The sequence below is a fragment of the Halichoerus grypus genome, chromosome 3 (genome assembly GCF_964656455.1).
Source record: "Halichoerus grypus chromosome 3, mHalGry1.hap1.1, whole genome shotgun sequence".
Lineage (NCBI taxonomy): Eukaryota > Metazoa > Chordata > Mammalia > Carnivora > Phocidae > Halichoerus > Halichoerus grypus.
In genome coordinates, this window is record NC_135714.1 from 169,742,423 (window position 1) to 169,760,882 (window position 18,460).

Below are 18,460 nucleotides of genomic sequence, written 5' to 3' on the forward strand. Positions count from 1 at the left end.
GGGGCCTCCTGTAAAAAAACCCACAATGACCAGTGTCGGCGAGGGTGTGGAGAAATGGGAGGCTCGTGTGCTGTTGGTGGACATGGAGACTGGCCCAGCTGCTGTGGAAAATGATCTGGAGGCTCCTCAGAATACGAAAAATAGAACCACCGTGTGACCCCGCATTCTTCTTCCTTCTGAGTGTGTACCCGGGAGAAGTGCAGGCGGGGTCCTGAAGGGGTATTTGTACACCTGTGTTCACTGCACATTACTCCCGGCGGCCAGGGGGCAGATGGAGATGTGGGCTGTGCATCCGGGGGGTGTCCAGCCTTGCAGAGGGAGGAAATTCCCACTCGTGCTCCCACGTGGATGAACCCCGAGGACATGATGCAGAGTGAAGTAAGCCCGTCACACAGACACGAATACTAAGTCATCCTGCTTCTGCGAAGTACCTAGAGTAGTCAAATCCGTGGAAACAGAAAGTAGGGTGGCGATGAGCTGCGGCAGGGGTCGGGACAGAGGGACTTACTGTTCCGTGGGTGTAAAGTTCCAGACTTGCAAGGTGAGAACGTCCTAGAGATCTGTTTCACAACAGCGTGAACTGCTGAACACTACTGAACCGTACACTTAGAAATGGTGAAGGTAGTACATTTGATGGGGTTTTTCACCTCAATAAAACAAATTAATCATTTCGATTATGTGGGCGATCCACAAATACAGGCAGATGGGCTTTCCTCAAGCCCGGGAAGCCGCCACCCACTGTGCACGGGGCCTCGTGCACGTGCAGACCGTGTCTGTGTCACCATCTCTTTTTCCCTCCCAGTAACGCCATCGGTCCCCTGGTAGCCTTGTGGCTGATTTACGAGCAAGGCGCAGTCCTGCAAGAAGCAGCGACCCCCGTCTGGCTGTTGTTTTATGGAGGAGTCGGCATCTGCACCGGTCTCTGGGTCTGGGGGAGGAGAGTGATCCAGACCATGGGGAAGGACCTCACTCCCATCACGCCGTCGAGGTAAGCCGAAGCGCCAGCCTGAGGGCAGGGCTGTCCTCCCAGGCCTGCCGCAGAACCCGGCTGCCCCTCTGCCCCCATGCCCTCAGCACAGCCTCTGGGCCGCTGGGGGCCCAGCGGGGACAGGGCTCGCCGCCCGTCGCCGCCCTCCGGCCCGTGCACCCGGCCCATCCGCAGTGGCACCGAGCGAGGGAAAGTGAGAGGCTGGAAGTTTAGGAGGAAGAGAAGCTGAAGCAGAGCAGGAGGGAAGAGGAAAAGAAACCCCGGTCCAGGCTCCCCGGGGGTCTTACCCCACGGGAGGCCCAGAGGGCAAGTGGGCCCAGGGTCTGCATTTCCCGAAAATTCTCTGCCACACCAGCTTCACCTGCTGGATGGAAGCGGCTCTTGACTGCCACCCTTCGAGGTTAGCCTGTGCGAGCTTCCTGGGGCTCAGCAGATGGGGAACAGTGCCCCGCTGTCCTCCCACATGGTCTCTCTGTGGTCCTTCTGTTGTGTATTCTCCACGTATATTTGGGGTTCAGTACAAACTGACAGGAGAACTTTGAGAATACAACTAAACTTGGAACCACCTATTATAGGAAGTCTTTTTTCCCCCTTGAAACCCACTGTAATGAAAGATTCTTTTATAAGATGCATTTGAAGAAAAATGAGCAATCTGAGGGGAAAATTCACTTTTTTTGCAAGAAGTACACATTTTAAAAATGGGAGTATGGGTTTTTTTTTCCTTTGCCACTTTAGAAATGACTAATTTAGCATTTTTTACACAGCAGGAATTTCTGACCCAGTTACGACAGTGTGTGCTTTTGGAAAACATATCAGAAAAAGAAGGCTATTTAGGGCTGTAAACAGTATCATGCACAGTCTTAGTGTGAATTGTTGTCATTATGCAGCAGTTTCTTTTCTGCTAATGTCATCTGGCCCCGTCAGCAGCCCAACAATCGACCCAAAGAATGTTCTGGTGAGACTCTGGCACCCCTGGGGTGCCAGTGAGGCTGATACAAAGAGCGCCTGTGATGTGTGTCTTGTGCCCCCTCCCGCAGCGGCTTCACCATTGAGCTGGCCTCCGCGTTCACAGTGGTGATCGCCTCCAACGTCGGGCTTCCCGTCAGCACCACGCACTGCAAGGTGGGTCCAGCCTCGGGCTGCTGGGCTCAGTCCACAGTTGCCGAGCGAGTGGAGAAAAGCCGGCGGCGCTTGGTGTATGCTTGTTTGTGCAAACAGTCGTCTCAAGGTTTGCTGGGTCCGCTGGAGTGTTGCTGGATGTGGGCTGTCCCTCTCGACCCTCCAGGCTCGGCAGCATGACGCCTTCTGTCGCGCACACTTGGCCTTCTCAGTGCATGCATGGCAAGAGCTCTCCCTCCTTCCATGTGTGCTTCACACTTTCCATTTGTCCTGTTTCTCTCTCGTTGTTTCCACAGTGGATTTTGCAATGAAGTCATGTGTACGCTAACCATATTCGTAGGCTCACACGGGGGCATGGCACCCAGTTCCAGCCAGTGCAGGGGACTGGGCGTTGACAGTGGAAGTAGACTAAGCAGAAATCATCTCAATGGAAGTGTAAGACTTGGTTGTTTCAGTTCTTTTTCCTTACGTGACTGGTCAAAGTGACTCGATTGCCTTAGAGTCAATTCCAAAGGAGGGGTAATGCTGAATATCGATCAAGTGCTCTAAAACTCAGGCCTGTGCAGGAGGGAATTCCTTAGAACGGGGGAATGTTGGAGCTGCAAGGAACCTGAAAGATGAAGGAAGAGGAAATGGTCTCGGTGAGTTTCTGGGAGTCCTCCAGGGTCACCCAGGGAGGAGCCAGGACTAGAACCCAGGTCTGCCCCTAAAACATACTCAGTGGGCTTCCCATATACAAAAATATTCACTAACTTCAACGAAGCAAAAGACACTTCCAGATTTTTCCTAGGTTCTTTTGTTCGTGTCATTCAAGAAAAAACCATTTGTACCTGCTCTGTGTGAGGCACCGTTCATTGTGGGCACCAGGGCCACCACAGTGACCAAGGCAGAGACAGCCATCCACATTCACACACAGTTTAAAAACACCAACCGATGTGTTTATTATAAACAAATACCATTACGTGTGAATGGCTTAGTGCTTCAAATATTAAAATGACAGGTGGCGTTTATGGGAGTATTTTAAGTAGGCCAGCTGACAAATCCAGAGCCTCGTGGCACGGAGAATCAGCCTCATTGGAAAGAGGCTTTTTGTTTCCCTGTTTTCTCCTTTTTTGCTACAGTATATAGAAAACCCGCAGTTTCCAGAAATTTTTATTATAAAAATCACTGCCACTTACTGAGTGCTTGGGAAATGCCAAGCGCTGTGTTTAGGGCTTCATACATGTGCAACAGATAAATCACTCAACCCCCACAGCAACCCTATGAAATTGGTAGTTATTCCCAATTTACAAATGAGAAAACTGAGGACTCCTGAGTTAGGTCACTCTCCCAAGATCATACATTCAGCATGTGCTAGAGCCAGCATTCAGACGTTGACCTCATGCTCTGTGCCTTCTACTTGTCACAATGATCCTGGTAATGGTAACCAACCACTGCTAAGACGTGCGGGGCAGGTGCTCTCTGTGGGTGGCGTGTTAAGTGCCCTGTGAATATGAACCCATTTAATCCTCCCAAGAACCTTTGGAGGTGAGTGCTAAGGTGACTTCAGTTTTAGCAATGAGGAAACTGAAGATAGCGAGGTTAAGTAACTCACGCAAGCTCACATGACCAGGGAGGGGCCCAACTGAGGTCCCGCACCAGCAGGGTGCCCCCGCCCTGCTTTCCGCACCCTGCCCCCCACGCCTGGCAGGTGCAAAGAAGGAAGGCAGGAAAAATGTGCTGCGTTCTGCCATTCTGTCACTGTTACTGTTCTGATTCCAGTGATGTAAAAGTTACAAAAGAAGCACACATTCATTGAAATATTTCAAACAGTACAAAACTCTATGGAATGGAAAGTGATCCTCTTCCGCCTTACTCCACATCAACTTCAATTCACTGGTGTGTGGGAGCAGAGAGGAAATGCCTCTTACTAAATATATTTTTCTCCCAAAGAAATAGGCTTTGAACTTTTCTGCAGGCATGAAGAGTCTTTGGGGCTGCTTTTAAATAAACGTTACTGTCTTCTTAATGATTAACCCTGCACGTAAGCAAGCCTAGTGAAGGCCACCTCTTTCCCACCAGTTGAAAGATCTCTTGAAAAACCAAGTTTGGTTTCCCTGGGCTGTTACCTAGCGCTTTCAGCAGTCTGACCTATACGAATGTATGAAGTGTTATAACGGACAGTACTTCTTTTGCTAATAACACTAAACTTTATTTTTTTTTTTTTAGATTTTATTTATTTATTTGACAGAGAGAGACACAGCGAGAGAGGGAACACAAGCAGGGGGAGTGGGAGAGGGAGAAGCAGGCTTCCTGCGGAGCATGGAACCAGACGTGGGGCTTGATGCCAGGACCCTGGGATCATGACCTGAGCCGAAGGCAGACGCTTAACGCCTGAGCCACCCAGGCGCCCCAAGACTAAACTTTATAATACTACTTACAGAAATAGATGAAAAGTATTAAGTGCCCATAAAAACCTACACTCTTATGTCATTTCCCCAATATTTATATTTATACTATAATGAGGAGGTGCGCCTAAGGAATTTATATCCAGTTTGTACAGGACCTTAATGAATAAATGTGTATGTCATCATTATCCTAAAATATCCATACAAATCATGTGATAGGTTTTGTTTCCTTAGAGCTGATGATAAATAGAGTTAGGATAGCTCGTTGGAGACTTAAAATAAGTCTCCTTAACACGAGACCACAGTCGATGTCAGCTATCAAATAGACAGGAGCCAGACCTCCACTCAGATTCTGACCAGTCTGGCCAGTGTCACTGATGGTGGACTGATGGAAAAAGCCCAGAGCTAATCGCTGCAGTAGCTTAAGTCAGGGTCCTGGCTTTCCAGTCCTCACCGCAGGGTGCAAAGCCTGGGTGGTGAGGCGCTGGGACGAGCTTGCAGCTGCCCTCTGGCCGAGCGCCCCCCCTCCCGCAGTGCCAGTCCGTGTGCGGTAGCCCCGCGCAGCAGGTGCGGGCGGAAATATGAGAGATACGGCGTGGCGTTAGGAGCAAGGCCCCGTGTGGGTGACACCATGATTCTGGAAACATTCAAAGGGTGCTGACATCCGCATAAAGTCATAACTGAATGCCATTGTGTTTTTTCAGGAATAATCACACCACCTGTTCGATTTTTCCAGCTCTCTGCTTCCTGTCCTATCTGCTTGTTAGGTTTCTTGCTTAGAGCCGCCTTCTGCAGAAGGGGGACAAAAGTTAGGAACTTGGCAGGAAAAGATGGAAAGTATTGCTGAAAATACACTTTTGAATGTATATGGGTACATTTTATTCATTCATGCTTTTTTTTCTAAGTGTACATAACTAAGGGCATAGTTTAAATTTTATTGTACCCCATTTAAAACACAAACCTCCATTAAGTGATCCAGATGTTAGCTGAATATATAATTTAGAAAAGCATAATTAGAAAAATCATATTATCCAGAACAGTATAGTGTATTAGTATAATCATATATTTCAGAATGCATAGGCAAAACAAGTTTTGCTTTCTATAAATCTTTCGGTGTTATACATTTTTGTATTTTACATCAGGGGGTTCAATTCATTAGATATTTGCCTGGGACGCTACCTCTGGCTAAAGTTAAAAGCCTTAATTAAAAAAATAGAAACGACTCTTGAAAATAAAAGTATCAACAGTTGTATGTTTCAGTAACTTGAATTTTTCTTCCCTTCTGTGAGCCTTGATCAGCTGCGGTCTCCAGCCAGGGCTACTGCAAACAGGGGCCACTATGGAACACATTTGTGAGCTTTTTAACAGTGATTCAGAGTGGTGTTATCCAAAACGGGCTGGTTTGGGATGATTCTTTTTTGTGAATTACCCACATTGTTCATCTGTATTGATGACATAAATGATTATGCAACCAGCCTTTGGATTTGGAAGTGCTTTTAGGAAACACTACTGATTTTAAAAGTTAGTATTATAGGGCGCCTGGGTGGCTCAGTTGGTTAAGCGACTGCCTTCAGCTCAGGTCATGATCTTGGAGTCCCTGGATCGAGTCCCGCATCGGGCTCCCTGCTCGGCAGGGAGTCTGCTTCTCCCTCTGGCCCTAACCCCTTTCGTGTGCTCTCTCTCATTCTCTCTCTCTCAAATAAATAAATAAAATCTTAAAAAAAAAAAAACTAAAAAAAAGTTTAAAAGTTAGTATTATAATTTCTAATTTAATTTTCTGATTCTTGCTCTTTGGTTCCCCGGCTCCTCAATAATTCTATTGCTCTTGGTGCCTATGATGGCGTTAATCTGGAAACACATTTAGCTTACTAAGAGGGAGGTTACAACACAGCAATGAATAATACAAACAAAAGACAATCAGTAGTGAAGACATAGTACTGTGGGTCCCTTGTGATCCATATAAGATAACAACTAAAAAGATAAGGCAAAAGCCACTAGAACTCAAAAATTAATATGTCTAAGTGTGTGACAGATGAACAAGACAAAAAGTATTTAAGAATATAAAAGATTTGGGGCGCCTGGGTGGCTCAGTTGGTTGCGTCTGCCTTCGGCTCAGGTCATGATCCCAGGGTCTGGGATCGAGCCCCACATCAGGCTCTCTGCTCAGCAGGGACTCTGCCTCTCCCTCTGCCTGCCGCTCCCCCTGCTTGTGCTCTCTCTGTCAAATAAATAAATAAAAGTTTAAAAAAATAATAATATAAAAGATTTGAGGGACGCCTGGGTGGCTCAGTCAGTTGAGCACCTGACTCTTGATTTTGGCTCAGGTCATGATCTTGGGGTCATGGGATCAAGACCCCCACATCGGGCTCTGTGCTCAGCAGGGAGTCTGCTTGAGATTTGCTCTCTCTCCCTCAGCCCCTCCCCCCACTCACGTGCACGCACCCTCTCTCTAAAATAAATTTTTTGGGACGCCTGGGTGGCTCAGTCAGTTGAGTGTCTGCCTTCGGCTCAGGTCATGATCATGGGGTCCTGGGATCGAGTCCCACATCGGGCTCCCTGCTCTGCGGGAAGCCTGCTTCTCCCTCTCCTTCTGCTGCTCCCCTTGCTTGTGTGCTCTCCCTTTCTCTGTCAGATGAATAAATAAAATCTTTTAAAATAAATAATTTTAAAAGAAGAATATAAAAGATTTGAATAATAGATTTTGAGCAGTATAATAAATATATATCAAAGTTTTACCCTGCTGATCATATACAACTTTTTGTCAAGTATCATCAAGCATTTATCAAAATAAATTCAGAAGGCCATGATAAAAATCACTTTAAAATTTATAAAATAAGAACAGAAGTTGTGCTGAACACACTAATCACAATGAAATTAAAGTATAAATTTATTATGTGTTGAAAAGGGAAGTATCCCCTTGGGTCGTTTTAAGTGCTCTTTTTAAGTAACAGTTGAATCAGGCAGTTTTTAAAAAATTATAATGATAACTTTCTTTAAAAAAAAAAGTGTGTGTGTCCATGCGTGTGTGTGGAGATACATGGAAAAACCTTTGGCAGCCAGTTAGACTCAGTTGAAAAGTCCTATCTTTGAATGGTTTAATTGAGCAAAGGGAAAATGAAAGAGCTAGACATTCAAATTAGGATTTTTTAAAAGGTGCAGAACAATTAAAATTCTGAGCAAACTAAGAAAGGTGTAGTAATTATAAAAGCAAAATAAATTTTAAAAAAATACTAAAGGGGAAGGAGAGAGAAAAGTGGTTACTAATAAAATAATATCAATTCACATCAGGGAAAAAAGAAAGGGCATTAAGTTAGGAGAAAGACATTATAACAACAGATAGAGAAGGGCATTTTTAAGTTATACAAGAAACCACGAAGCTGTATGCTAAGGAATTTGAAAAAAATTTTTTTTTTTAAAGATTTTATTTATTTGACAGAGTGAGAGAGCACAAGCAGGGGGAAGCAGTAGAAGGAGAGGGAGAAGCAGGCCTCCCGCGGAGCAGTGAGCCCGATGCAGGGCTCGATCCCAGGACCCTGGGATCATGACCTGAGCCAAAGGCAGACGCTTAACCGACTGAGCCACCCAGGCGCCCCAGGAATTTGAAAATTTATGTAAAATGAATTATTTTCTGCAAAAAGTATACATGACAAATAAATATTGACAAAGAAGTAGGAAAAAGTGGAAAGTCTGACCAGAACCGAGGAAGAAATTAAGGACAATCTCCAAAAACAATTCTTCTCATCTGAAAAAGCAAAAAGGAGGGGGCACAGCTGATTGCAGTTCTAGATGGATTCATTAGATAACCTCTTCCATTGTATTTATTTTTTTTTAAAGATTTACTTATTTATTTTTAAAGATTTTATTTATTTGAGAGAAAGCACAAGTGGGGAGGGGCAGAGGGAGAGGGAGAAGCAGACTCCCCGCTGAGCAGGCAGCCCAGTGCGGGGCTGGGTCCCAGGATCCCAGGATCGCGACCTGAGCCAAAGGCAACCGCTTAACCGACTGAGCCACCCAAGCCCGCCCGAAGATTGATTTATTCATTTGAGAGAGAGAGTGCGCATACACACGAGACAACAGAGGGGCAGAGGGAGAGAGAGAACCTCAAGCAGACTCCCTGCTTGGTGCAGAGCCCAGCTCAGGGCTTGATCTCACAACCCCAAGATCATGACCTGAGCCGAAACCTAGAGTTGGACGCTCAACCAGCTGAGCCATTCAGGCCCCCCATAACCTCTTCCATTTTAAAAGAAGAATTTTCATGTTATGTAAACTTTCTACAGTGTAGAAAAAAAACAAAATAGAACAGGAAACTCTTCATTTTGTTCTATAAAGCATATACTGAATAAGCCTAATACCAAAACCTGATTTAAAACATGACAACGAAAGCTATATTTACTTATGAATATTGGTGTAAAACTTAAGGAGCTAATAAATGACATGAACGATTTAGAACATTTCAGCAGGATCAAATTGATTTTCCAGATTACTAGAAAACAGGCTCTGAACAGGGCAGGGTTTATCCACCGCCTGCACCTACACAGGGCTGGCCCCTCGTAAGTGCTCAACAGACAGGTGTTGAGTGAATCCCAAGAAGGGTGTTCTGACATCTTCAAAATAATGCGGTTCATCAGTCCATTAAAAAACAACATGTGATCATCTACTGACATATATGCCAAAAAGACATTTGATAAAATTCAGCATGTGTCTCTAAAACACTGCTAGAATTCAGTAAAAATGACCCAGCCCACCATAAAAATACAAAACTCTAGAGCTTCTCTGTCAGCAATAGCCAGTACGAAAATGTACTAAAAACAAGAACACCTCCAGAATTACAGCAAAAAGCTATTTCAGAATAATCCTGATAAATGCAAGTGGTATATATGAAAAAGGCACAAAACTTTGCACAGATGTGAAAGAAGACCGGCAGATGAGACAGACTGTGTTATTGGATGGGAAAACTAAATTTTATAAAGATATCAGTTCCCTGCGGGGCACTTGCCTGGCTCAGTTGATGGAGCACACGACTCTTGATCTCCGGGTCATGAGTTCAAGCCCCACGTTGGGTGTAGAGATTACTTTAAAAAAAAAAAAAATCTTAAAAAAAAAAAAAAAGATACTATGTTCCCCGCAAATACAACCCCAACCAAATTTTTCTTCTAACTTTACAAAAGGAGACTAAAGTGAATTTGGTAGGTTAAGTTAGAATATAAAATCTAAAAAGAAAAGTGATGAGGAGAGACTAGTCTTACCCAAGAGAAAGTTGAAAATACATGGAGGCGGGGCAACAGTGTGGATGGGGACAGTTTCATTTGGGGAAAATGACAAAGTTCTGGAGATGAATGGTGTTCATCGTTGCAAAACAATGTGAAAATACTTTATGCCACTCAATTGTACACTTAAAAATGGCTAAAATGATCAATGTTATATGTATTTAAATACGTATTTATACAATGAAAAAAAATCTGATATTTCTTTAAAACAGTAGATAGGCCAGAGATAGAACCTACGATATACGAGCAATATAGTTTGATGATGTTGGGTAAGTGACGTTGGATAGCTGGCTGTCAATAGAGAAAAACAAAATTAACACACAACTCTCAAAAAATATATCTGATGGCCTAGCTAGCATTTTAAAAACTTTTTTTTTTTACAATCCATTGCCATCTTTTATTTAATTTGATAATTATGTAGTTTAGCACAACCCACAAGTAAGATGAGACATGGTGCTTGTTGGGCCTTTTTGGACTTTGAAGGCAGTATCTGCCACATGTGGTGTGATGCTATGGCCCATTTACCTGGCTACCCATAATGAGTAAGATTCAGAGTATAAACTACTCGGCAGCAGTTCCCAAGCTCAGAAGCAATTTTAAAATTCAGAATAGAATAGAATCTTATTTTAGAAAATGTATAGTAAAATAGAATTAAATATCAAATATTCAAGGACAAATCACAGGAGAAGAACGCAGCATATTTTATTGTATGGAATTAGAAACTTGAAACAAAGCAAAATAGTGAATTGAGAAAATATTTGCATTAAATAAGAGTTAATATCATTCAATAAAGACCACACATAAATAAATAAAGGGACACATTTAGATTCCAATTGGGCAAAGTACATGGAGAGACAATTTTATATGAAGTAAAGACTAGAGGGGCACCTGGGTGGCTCAGTCGTTAAGCATCTGCCTTCGGCTCAGGTCATGATTCCAGGTCCTGGGATCGAGCCCCGCATCGGGCTCCCTGCTCCACAGGAAGCCTGCTTCTCCCTCTCCCACTACCTCTGCTTGTTTACCTCTCTCTCTGTCTCTGTCGAATAAATAAATAAAATCTTTTTAAAAAAAGACTGAGAGAGTACAATTGGATAAATAAAAGTAAGTTCAGCCTTAGGAGTAATTAAAGATACGCAAATTAAAGCAACAGTAACACATGTTTTTGTTGATTGGTTAACAAAAAAGAAAAATTTGCAGGATTATTACAGTGTACCAAAATTCACAGATTATGGATGATCTTGTACATTTACAACTGTTTATAAAACTATTTGGCAGTATGTATTAAGATCCTGTTCTTCCTCCAAGCAGCATTCCATCTGATGCATGCAAGGGAGTTGGTAAATTACCATGTTGCAACCATTGGAGTAAAGAAGGGATGGCTGAGTCTTTAGCCCAAGGGGAGAGGGAGGTGGATGAGGGGCAGGATATTTTAATAGTATGAAAATGTTTCTTCATAGATTGTGGCAAAAGGTTAAAAACTGGTGAATTTGGGTAAAGGGTGTGTGGAGTTCTTACAACTTTTCTCTAAGTTTCAAATTATTTCAAGATGTTTTTTAAATGCTCCCTTTAAGTTGTTGAATCACTATTGTACACCTGAAATTAATATAACCCTGTATGTTAACTATACTGGAATTAAAATAAAATAACAAAACTAAATAAATGCCCCCTTTAATAATCCATTTCAGGGAATATTATTTTGTAAAGCCCAAATATAAGCTATATGAATACATTAATCATGGAACTATTTTTTTTAAGATTTTATTTATTTATGTTTGCAAGAGAAAGAGAGCACAAGCATGGGGTAGGGGCAGAGGGAGAAGCAGGCTCCCCACTGAGCAGGGAGCCCAATGTGGGGCTCAATCCCAGAACCCTGAGATCACAACCTGAGCTGAAGGCAGACGCTTAACTGACTGAGCCCCCCAGGCATCCTGGAAATATTTTTAATAGGGAAAAATTGGAAGCAAACTGGAAGTGGTTAAATTAAGGTGCATCCATCCACCTAAAGGGTGTGCCATTTTTCATGATAATCATAAAGGCTGTGAGCACTATGGGAATATGCCTATAATATAATGTTAATTTTTTTAAAGAAAGGAAATAGTGTGCCCTATTATTTACAAATAAAAGTATATTGATAGGGCGCCTGGGTGGCTCAGTTGGTTAAGCAACTGCCTTCAGCTCAGGTCATGATCCTGGAGTCCCTGGATCGAGTCCCGCATCGGGCTCCCTGCTCGGCAGGGAGTCTGCTTCTCCCTCTGACCCTCCCCCCTCTCATGTGCTCTCTCTCATTCTCTCTCTCTCAAATAAATAAATAAAATCTTTAAAAAAAAAAAAAAGTATATTGATAAAAAAATACAAGAAAGGAATATAAAATAGGACGGTAGTGGGTGTCTGGGTAATTGTCCATCCCTCCTAGTACATAAACTTGCTATAATATTATTCTAACTTTATGCTTTTTTTAAAAATTTTATTTATTTGAGAGAGAGAGAGCACAAGTGGGGGTTTGCGGAGGGGAGGAGCAGATGGAGAGGGAGAAGCAGACTCCGCAGTGAGCAGGGAGCCCAATTCAGGACCCTGACATCATGACCTGAGCTGAAGGCAGACACTTAACCAACTGAGCCACCCGGGCGCCCCTACCTTTATGCTTTTTAAAAAAGTTTTCTAAGAAAGGAAGAGGGCATGATAAAATGGAAACTTGAACGTGTCCTCCTTAAGGGAATCCAGGACAACCAAAGGGGCACTAAAGAGGACATGCTCCGGAGAGACAGTGTTTAACAGGAGCTACGGTTTGTGAACTTGACCATATTTGAGGACCAACAGAAACTAGCTGATCCTTAGGCAGTAGAAAAATCTCGACTGTCATGTTTTAGGAACTGCTGAACAGGCTTATCAGGTTCGTACAGGGTACTGCTTACAGCCAAAGACTTTAAATACAATGATCACTTTGAAGCCTCCCCTAAGGGTTAGTTAGTTGCTGTCCTAGAGATGTTGGTCAGTCAGGCTTGGGTTGACAGAATGTCAGATTAACTGCCTTTCAGCATACTGCTGTTTCGGGGGTTCCAGTTTGTGTCCATAAACAATCTAATGTGTTGGATTTGTGTGTGTGTGTGTGTGTGGTTAGACCCTGGTTGTTATTTGAACCTCACTGGCCCCTGATGATTCTGGAGTATTTGAGGGTTAGTAGGAACAGAGCCTATTTTATGGAGATCCTAAAAGTCCAGCTCACAGATGGGCATCGTGTTGAACTCTGAGCCCCCCAGAGCCTGAGTGAGGCATGAGATGTTACTGGAGTTGTACTTGCTTACGATTTGCATTTTTAGGATACTTGAAGCTGAGTCTTTTTTCCTTTTTAAACTTTCAACAAACCATAAAATGAATGGTGAGTGTTTAGAAAAAGGTTTGAATCCGTGTTAACATTGTGATTTTCAAGTATCTGTACCTGTCATTTTGTGAGGCATGAGTGAGAGTTCCGATCCAATAATATTTATGCTCCATTTTATCTTATTTAGTTTACTTTGCTGTTGCTTTTTTACTTCCCTTCATACTAGCTAAAGTACAAAGATGGCCAGGCAGCTTGAGATAGAGGAGAAAACCAGTTTAAAATCAAGAGGCCTGAGTTCTAGTCTGCAGGTTATGCCCCCGGCCCCCGGCATATCTCGTGCCCCCGGATCCTCTCGGGACCTGTTTTATCCTCTGTAAACGAATGTGTGGATTGGATATCCTCAGAGGTCTTCTCCAGCTCCAACATTTATGATGCTGTTTTTCTAAGAGAAGGGCACATTAAAGCAGGTTCATACGTTGTGTTAAACAGTAGCCTACCTGCGGAATATTTAAGACAAGTTATAGTTTATAAGGGGCAGAGAGAAGACAAGACATGTAATTGGCTAACGTTCCACTCAAATAGAGCAGAATATACGTGGAAAAGTATATCGGAACTATATGCTGAGTAGAATAATCCTAAAGTAATTATACCTAAAATCTAAATTATTTTAAGAACTTTTAACAAATTGAGGGGAAAGAACTGGTCATTTCATAATGCAGTTTACTTCTGAGATTAACCAGTTTCCATCGGCTGAATGTAGAGTCTGTGTCTCAGCTTCATATTTGCGGGCCTCCATTTTCACTGTGAAATGTCTGTGCTCCCACAGGTGGGCTCGGTGGTGGCCGTGGGCTGGATCCGCTCCCGGAAGGCCGTGGACTGGCGCCTCTTCCGGAACATCTTTGTGGCCTGGTTTGTGACTGTCCCCGTGGCTGGGTTGTTCAGTGCTGCTGTCATGGCTCTCCTCATGTACGGGATCCTTCCATATGTGTGATTTGTCTTCTTCCACCCGGCGCACAAGGGGTAGTCTGGTGTGGGGACGTGGGGGGGCGTGCGGCACGCGTCCTGCCCATGCACGGGCTGTCCCCCCACCAGCTTCTCCGGGTCCCTTTCCTATGGTTCCGAACCACACTGCTCACCTACACTGTAGAGAGTCATCCTCCAGAGCTAACTTAACTACTGTACATAATCATGTGCATTAAACTGGTATCGTGGTGACATAACGTGGTGCGGTTACTTATCTGTTAAATATATATTGTATACATAGAATACATAGCATTATTTCAGACATATTCAAAATGGGAGTGGAGATATATTGCCTAGAATTCAATATTCAACAAATCTTTGTATGTCCTGATTTCAGTGGCAAATTTTAAGAACCTTTTAAAAGTAAAGTGTAGATTGGAAAGTGATGTTTTCCCCATTGAATATACTGTAAGATAAGCGAGAATCGGGATGGATGATGCCCATTTGGGCAGGTGTACGTCCGTGGGTGTGCTCTTGAATAATACCGGGGTAGGAGTTCACAAGTGCTTTCACTGAGGCATCTGTTCATATACTGTGTATTGATTTTGTAATATATCATAATTGCTTCTGTAAATACTTAAGACTGTAATTTTTTAATGGTGTGCTTCCCTATACTTTTTTGATCAGAGAATTTTGGAAAGTACCAAAGAAGCAGGGGAATAGTTTGCCAGTATTATATTTTCATGTTGTCTGTCTCCCCTTCTCATTAATCCTACGTTAGCCTGTGCTGTAGGGGGACCGCCAGGCTCCGGCCTGCCCCCGGCAGCGCACATACTGAAGCACCAGCCCCCCAGCCCCCAGCACGTGCGGGGCCCGCTTTGGGTCCCCTGCCCCGCCCCACCCCCACTGCCGCCACATGCCAGACACTGGTGAAGCCCGCAGTGGCCCTTCATCGTCGTCCGTGTGGAGAATGTACGTACGGAAGGATGCGTGATCAAGCCCCACATATCAAGTCCAGTTTAAATTTTCACCCCTCTTCTCCCCCTGCAGCCTGAAGAATAGAATTCTTGTCTCAAACACTAAGGCGAGTGATTTGACATTCGAGAAATTCAGGAGCAGGGAGAGTTGAAATATTAGACAATACACTGGATTTGAGGATTTCCTTGAGGCCTTTACTAAGCGGAACATCTTGATGCTCTACTGTAGTCCCATTGGATTCTTTTCTGATAGCGGGAGGGAGGAAGTATGACTAATGTTAGAGCCTGAAACTATGGAAATGCTGCTAAAATTTTTATATTGACAAACGTTTTCTTGGTACTTCATTGTGATTTTTTCATTAATCAACCACATTAAATTTATAATAAAAAATGCCCCTCAAAGTTTGCCTCTGAAGTCTTTTTCTAAATATCTGTTTTCAGTTTCCACAAAAATAAAAGCTACATAATTTGTTTACTTCTATTTTTCAAATAACTTTCTTATTTTACGACTATTACATGTTGGTACACAAACTACACATGAGCAAGAGAAGGAAAAAATGACGGCCACAGCCCAGCATCCTGAAATCCCCGCTGTCCGCACACGCACGTTGATTCTTCAGCAAAGAACCGCTAACAGGGTGTGTTAGCAGTGTGCGGACTTAGCCAGCCTCTTGGGGGCTGGGCCGGGGACAGTCGGTTCACGTGCCCAGGGCCAAGGGCCTAGCGGAAAAGGCACGTCCTCTTTCTTCTCGGCTCACGCAGCCCCCACACACCTGCTTGGAGCTTCAGAGGCCAACTCCTGCAGCCTGTGCCTCAGGGCTCTCAAGCTCCGCTTCCTTCTGGAACGAGGAAGGGGACAGAGATGAGGGACACTGACCAGGTGTGACAAGTTCTTCATCTCCACAAAGAAATTTGCTTTCTCTGATTTTTAAAACGGCATTCTAGGCCTTTCATGTCCCCACTTATGATAAAACTGTAGATTCAAGAACAAGTTCGATTTCCTCCTAAATTCATACGAAGAGTAAGAGCAAAACAGCGCCAGCTTGCAAGCGGCGTCCTGGGAGAAGGGCTACCGGAGCAAAGACCCGGGGACCCAAGTGGGACGAAGGTCGCACGTACACCGAGCCTCGGGATGACGAAGCACCGTCCCCGGCAGTACTGAAGAGAGAAGCCGGCCCGGTGCACCCCTCCCCGGCCCCGGCCCCTCTCCACGAGGGCAGGGAGGTGAGCTCTGGCAGAGGATGGGTCACCCAGGACGGGGACGCGGACACTGGGAAGGGGCTCCCCTGCCCTGGCCGCCTGAGTCTTCATCGGAGGCCACACACTCCTCGGACCGCGGTACCTCCCACGGCCCTGGCATCTTAGCTGGGGTTTGGTCGCCAGATCACCGTCCGCAGAAGGGAGCTGTGCGGGGCTAAGACGGGTGCCCTGGAGACCCTGCCTTCCCCGTGTCCGGGGCCCTTGCAGAGGGACAACGTCTGCACGGAGGACGGGCGACAGCTCCCAAAGCAGCTTGAGCTCCCAAGGCAGTGTTCCTTCACTTCATTTTCTGCCTTTCCAAGAGGACTGAGCTTCTGAGCAAATATGTAAACACATTTACTCATTTTTCACAAGATAATTTTTTAAAATAAGTCCTCTTGTCTCCTCAGAATAAGCTGCAGAATAAACCCCATCATTCAGAGAATGGTGGCGTGTCAAGTTCTAGGGCATCGGTGAGTTCATCCAGTTACACCATGAGGCAGGAAGAGGGCGCTGGAAGGTCAGGCGGTGTGTTCCGTGCAGCCCTCGGGTGGGGCGGGGGGAGACCACGTGCCCCCCGCGCCTTGAAGTGCCCCTGCCGGAGCGGGTCCTGGAGTCTGGGAGCGCTGGGCCCCGATGTCGACAACCACCCCTACCCTGTTAGCGCATTTCCTCGCGGGGGCCCCGAGGCCTCACGTGGGGCTGAGACGAGTTCTGGGGGGGACGGTGTGGTGAAAACGGCCACTCCGGGCCTGGCTCAGAATAGGGCTCCATAAACTAGCGTGTGTGCCTTCCCTTGTTATTATGGGAACTTTTTGTGGACGATTCCCCTCAGGTGGACTGCTTGGAGGAAAACTTTAAGTTGAGATGATGGAGAGAACGAATAGAAAATAAGCCACAGTTCACTGAACAAAACCACCAGAGACTAAAAGAAACTGGAGAATGGGTTCTCTGCATGCTAGGTGGAGGAAGAAGATTGATGAGACCTGTAGAATATGGTTAAATTCTCATGGAGGTGGGGCAATGTAGCCCTGACCTTGGATTGTCACCCTCTTAAATATTTTCCTAGCACATCATCCTTTATTACTGAAAAGACAATGAAACAACCCCGAAGCATATTATGAAAAAAAGGGAAAAGTCACCTGCACTCCATCATCCCCTCCACATTGAGACACCCGTCTTTGGAACACGCGGAGCTGGCCAGGCACTGGGGAAACAAAGGCACAGAGTGAGAAAAAGTGTAGGCAGCCAAATGGTCAGATGACCAGAGTAAGCCCCAGGCTTCCCGACGTCCTCTCAGCCTCTCCCTCTGAGGGGCTCAGACCGTGTCCACGACTGTGGTCTCCAGAGGAAGGAGGGGGCTGTGCCGGAGGCTGGGAGGAGGGTCCCAGAAGGAACACTGGCAGGGGATTAAGAACCTGGAAGCCCAGGAGGAAAGGGTGAGAGGTTTCTCTGGCCTGTTCTTATAAAGGAAACATGAGGAATTCAATCTGATTTAAATTAAGGACTTTCAGACTCAACAAAGGTGATCAGCTGTTCTCTAATCTCTACTGGCTAGAACAAATCGAGAACTTGAGAGCAAAACGGATTTGGGCTACAGTAGGATGGACCGTTCCCTTGCCTCTCCCCCAACGCTTGACATTTGGAGGTTCAAACAAACCCCGAATGTAGACGTTCCAAACTAGGCGTCGGGTAGGGTGCTGGGGAAGGGAGTGAGGTCAAAAGGAAGGAGACAGACTGACCTGCAGGCCAGAAGGCACCGACTCCACAGTGGGACCATCACCTTCTCTTGGCAGTGACAACAGCGACACCAAGTGGGGTCAAGTGCAATTGCAATCGTGACCGTCTTCTCAGCACCTTTTTAAATTGCAGCAGTGAAATCACCTCCCAGGATAATAATTATAATTCAGAGAGTCGCTAGAAATGTCAATATCTGTTTCTTTGATGGCCACAGGAAAATACGAGTACTTGCTGAAGGGGAACTTCAGTCCGTATGCAGAAATCCCCATGACTTGGAAGCCAAGCCACCTGCCTGCTGGCTCATTCCCATCCATTCAGTAAACACCCACTGGGTGCCTATCGTGTGCCAGGTGTTGGCCTGGCCGCTGGAGGTAGGGAGACAAAAAGGCGTCTGGGAGTTCACAGGCAGGAGGGGAGGTGGGTAAGCAAAAATGCAATACAATGTGATTGCTGCCCCCTGA

General features: G+C 45.1%; 1 protein-coding gene and 1 long non-coding RNA gene across 7 annotated transcripts in view; one reads left to right on the forward strand and one right to left on the reverse strand.

Moving 5' to 3' along the window:
* The window catches only part of SLC20A2 (solute carrier family 20 member 2), a 105,276-nt gene extending 89,854 nt beyond the window's left edge, over window positions 1–15,422 (forward strand). For all 6 annotated transcript variants that reach the window (XM_078069566.1, XM_036102319.2, XM_078069567.1 and 3 more), the window contains 3 exons: window positions 803–988; window positions 2,026–2,110; window positions 13,907–15,422. In XM_078069566.1, coding sequence (XP_077925692.1) covers window positions 803–988; window positions 2,026–2,110; window positions 13,907–14,071 — 436 coding nt within the window. In that variant the 3' untranslated portion in view covers window positions 14,072–15,422. The remainder of the gene's footprint in view (window positions 1–802; window positions 989–2,025; window positions 2,111–13,906) is intronic.
* A 51-nt stretch (window positions 15,423–15,473) lies between these two features.
* On the reverse strand, window positions 15,474–18,136 carry LOC118542280 (uncharacterized). The gene is made up of 2 exons (XR_004920507.2): window positions 18,002–18,136; window positions 15,474–15,859 (listed from the first exon to the last, which is right to left on the reverse strand). It is a non-coding gene; the product is annotated as an uncharacterized LOC118542280 (long non-coding RNA).
* Window positions 18,137–18,460: the final 324 nt, after the last annotated feature.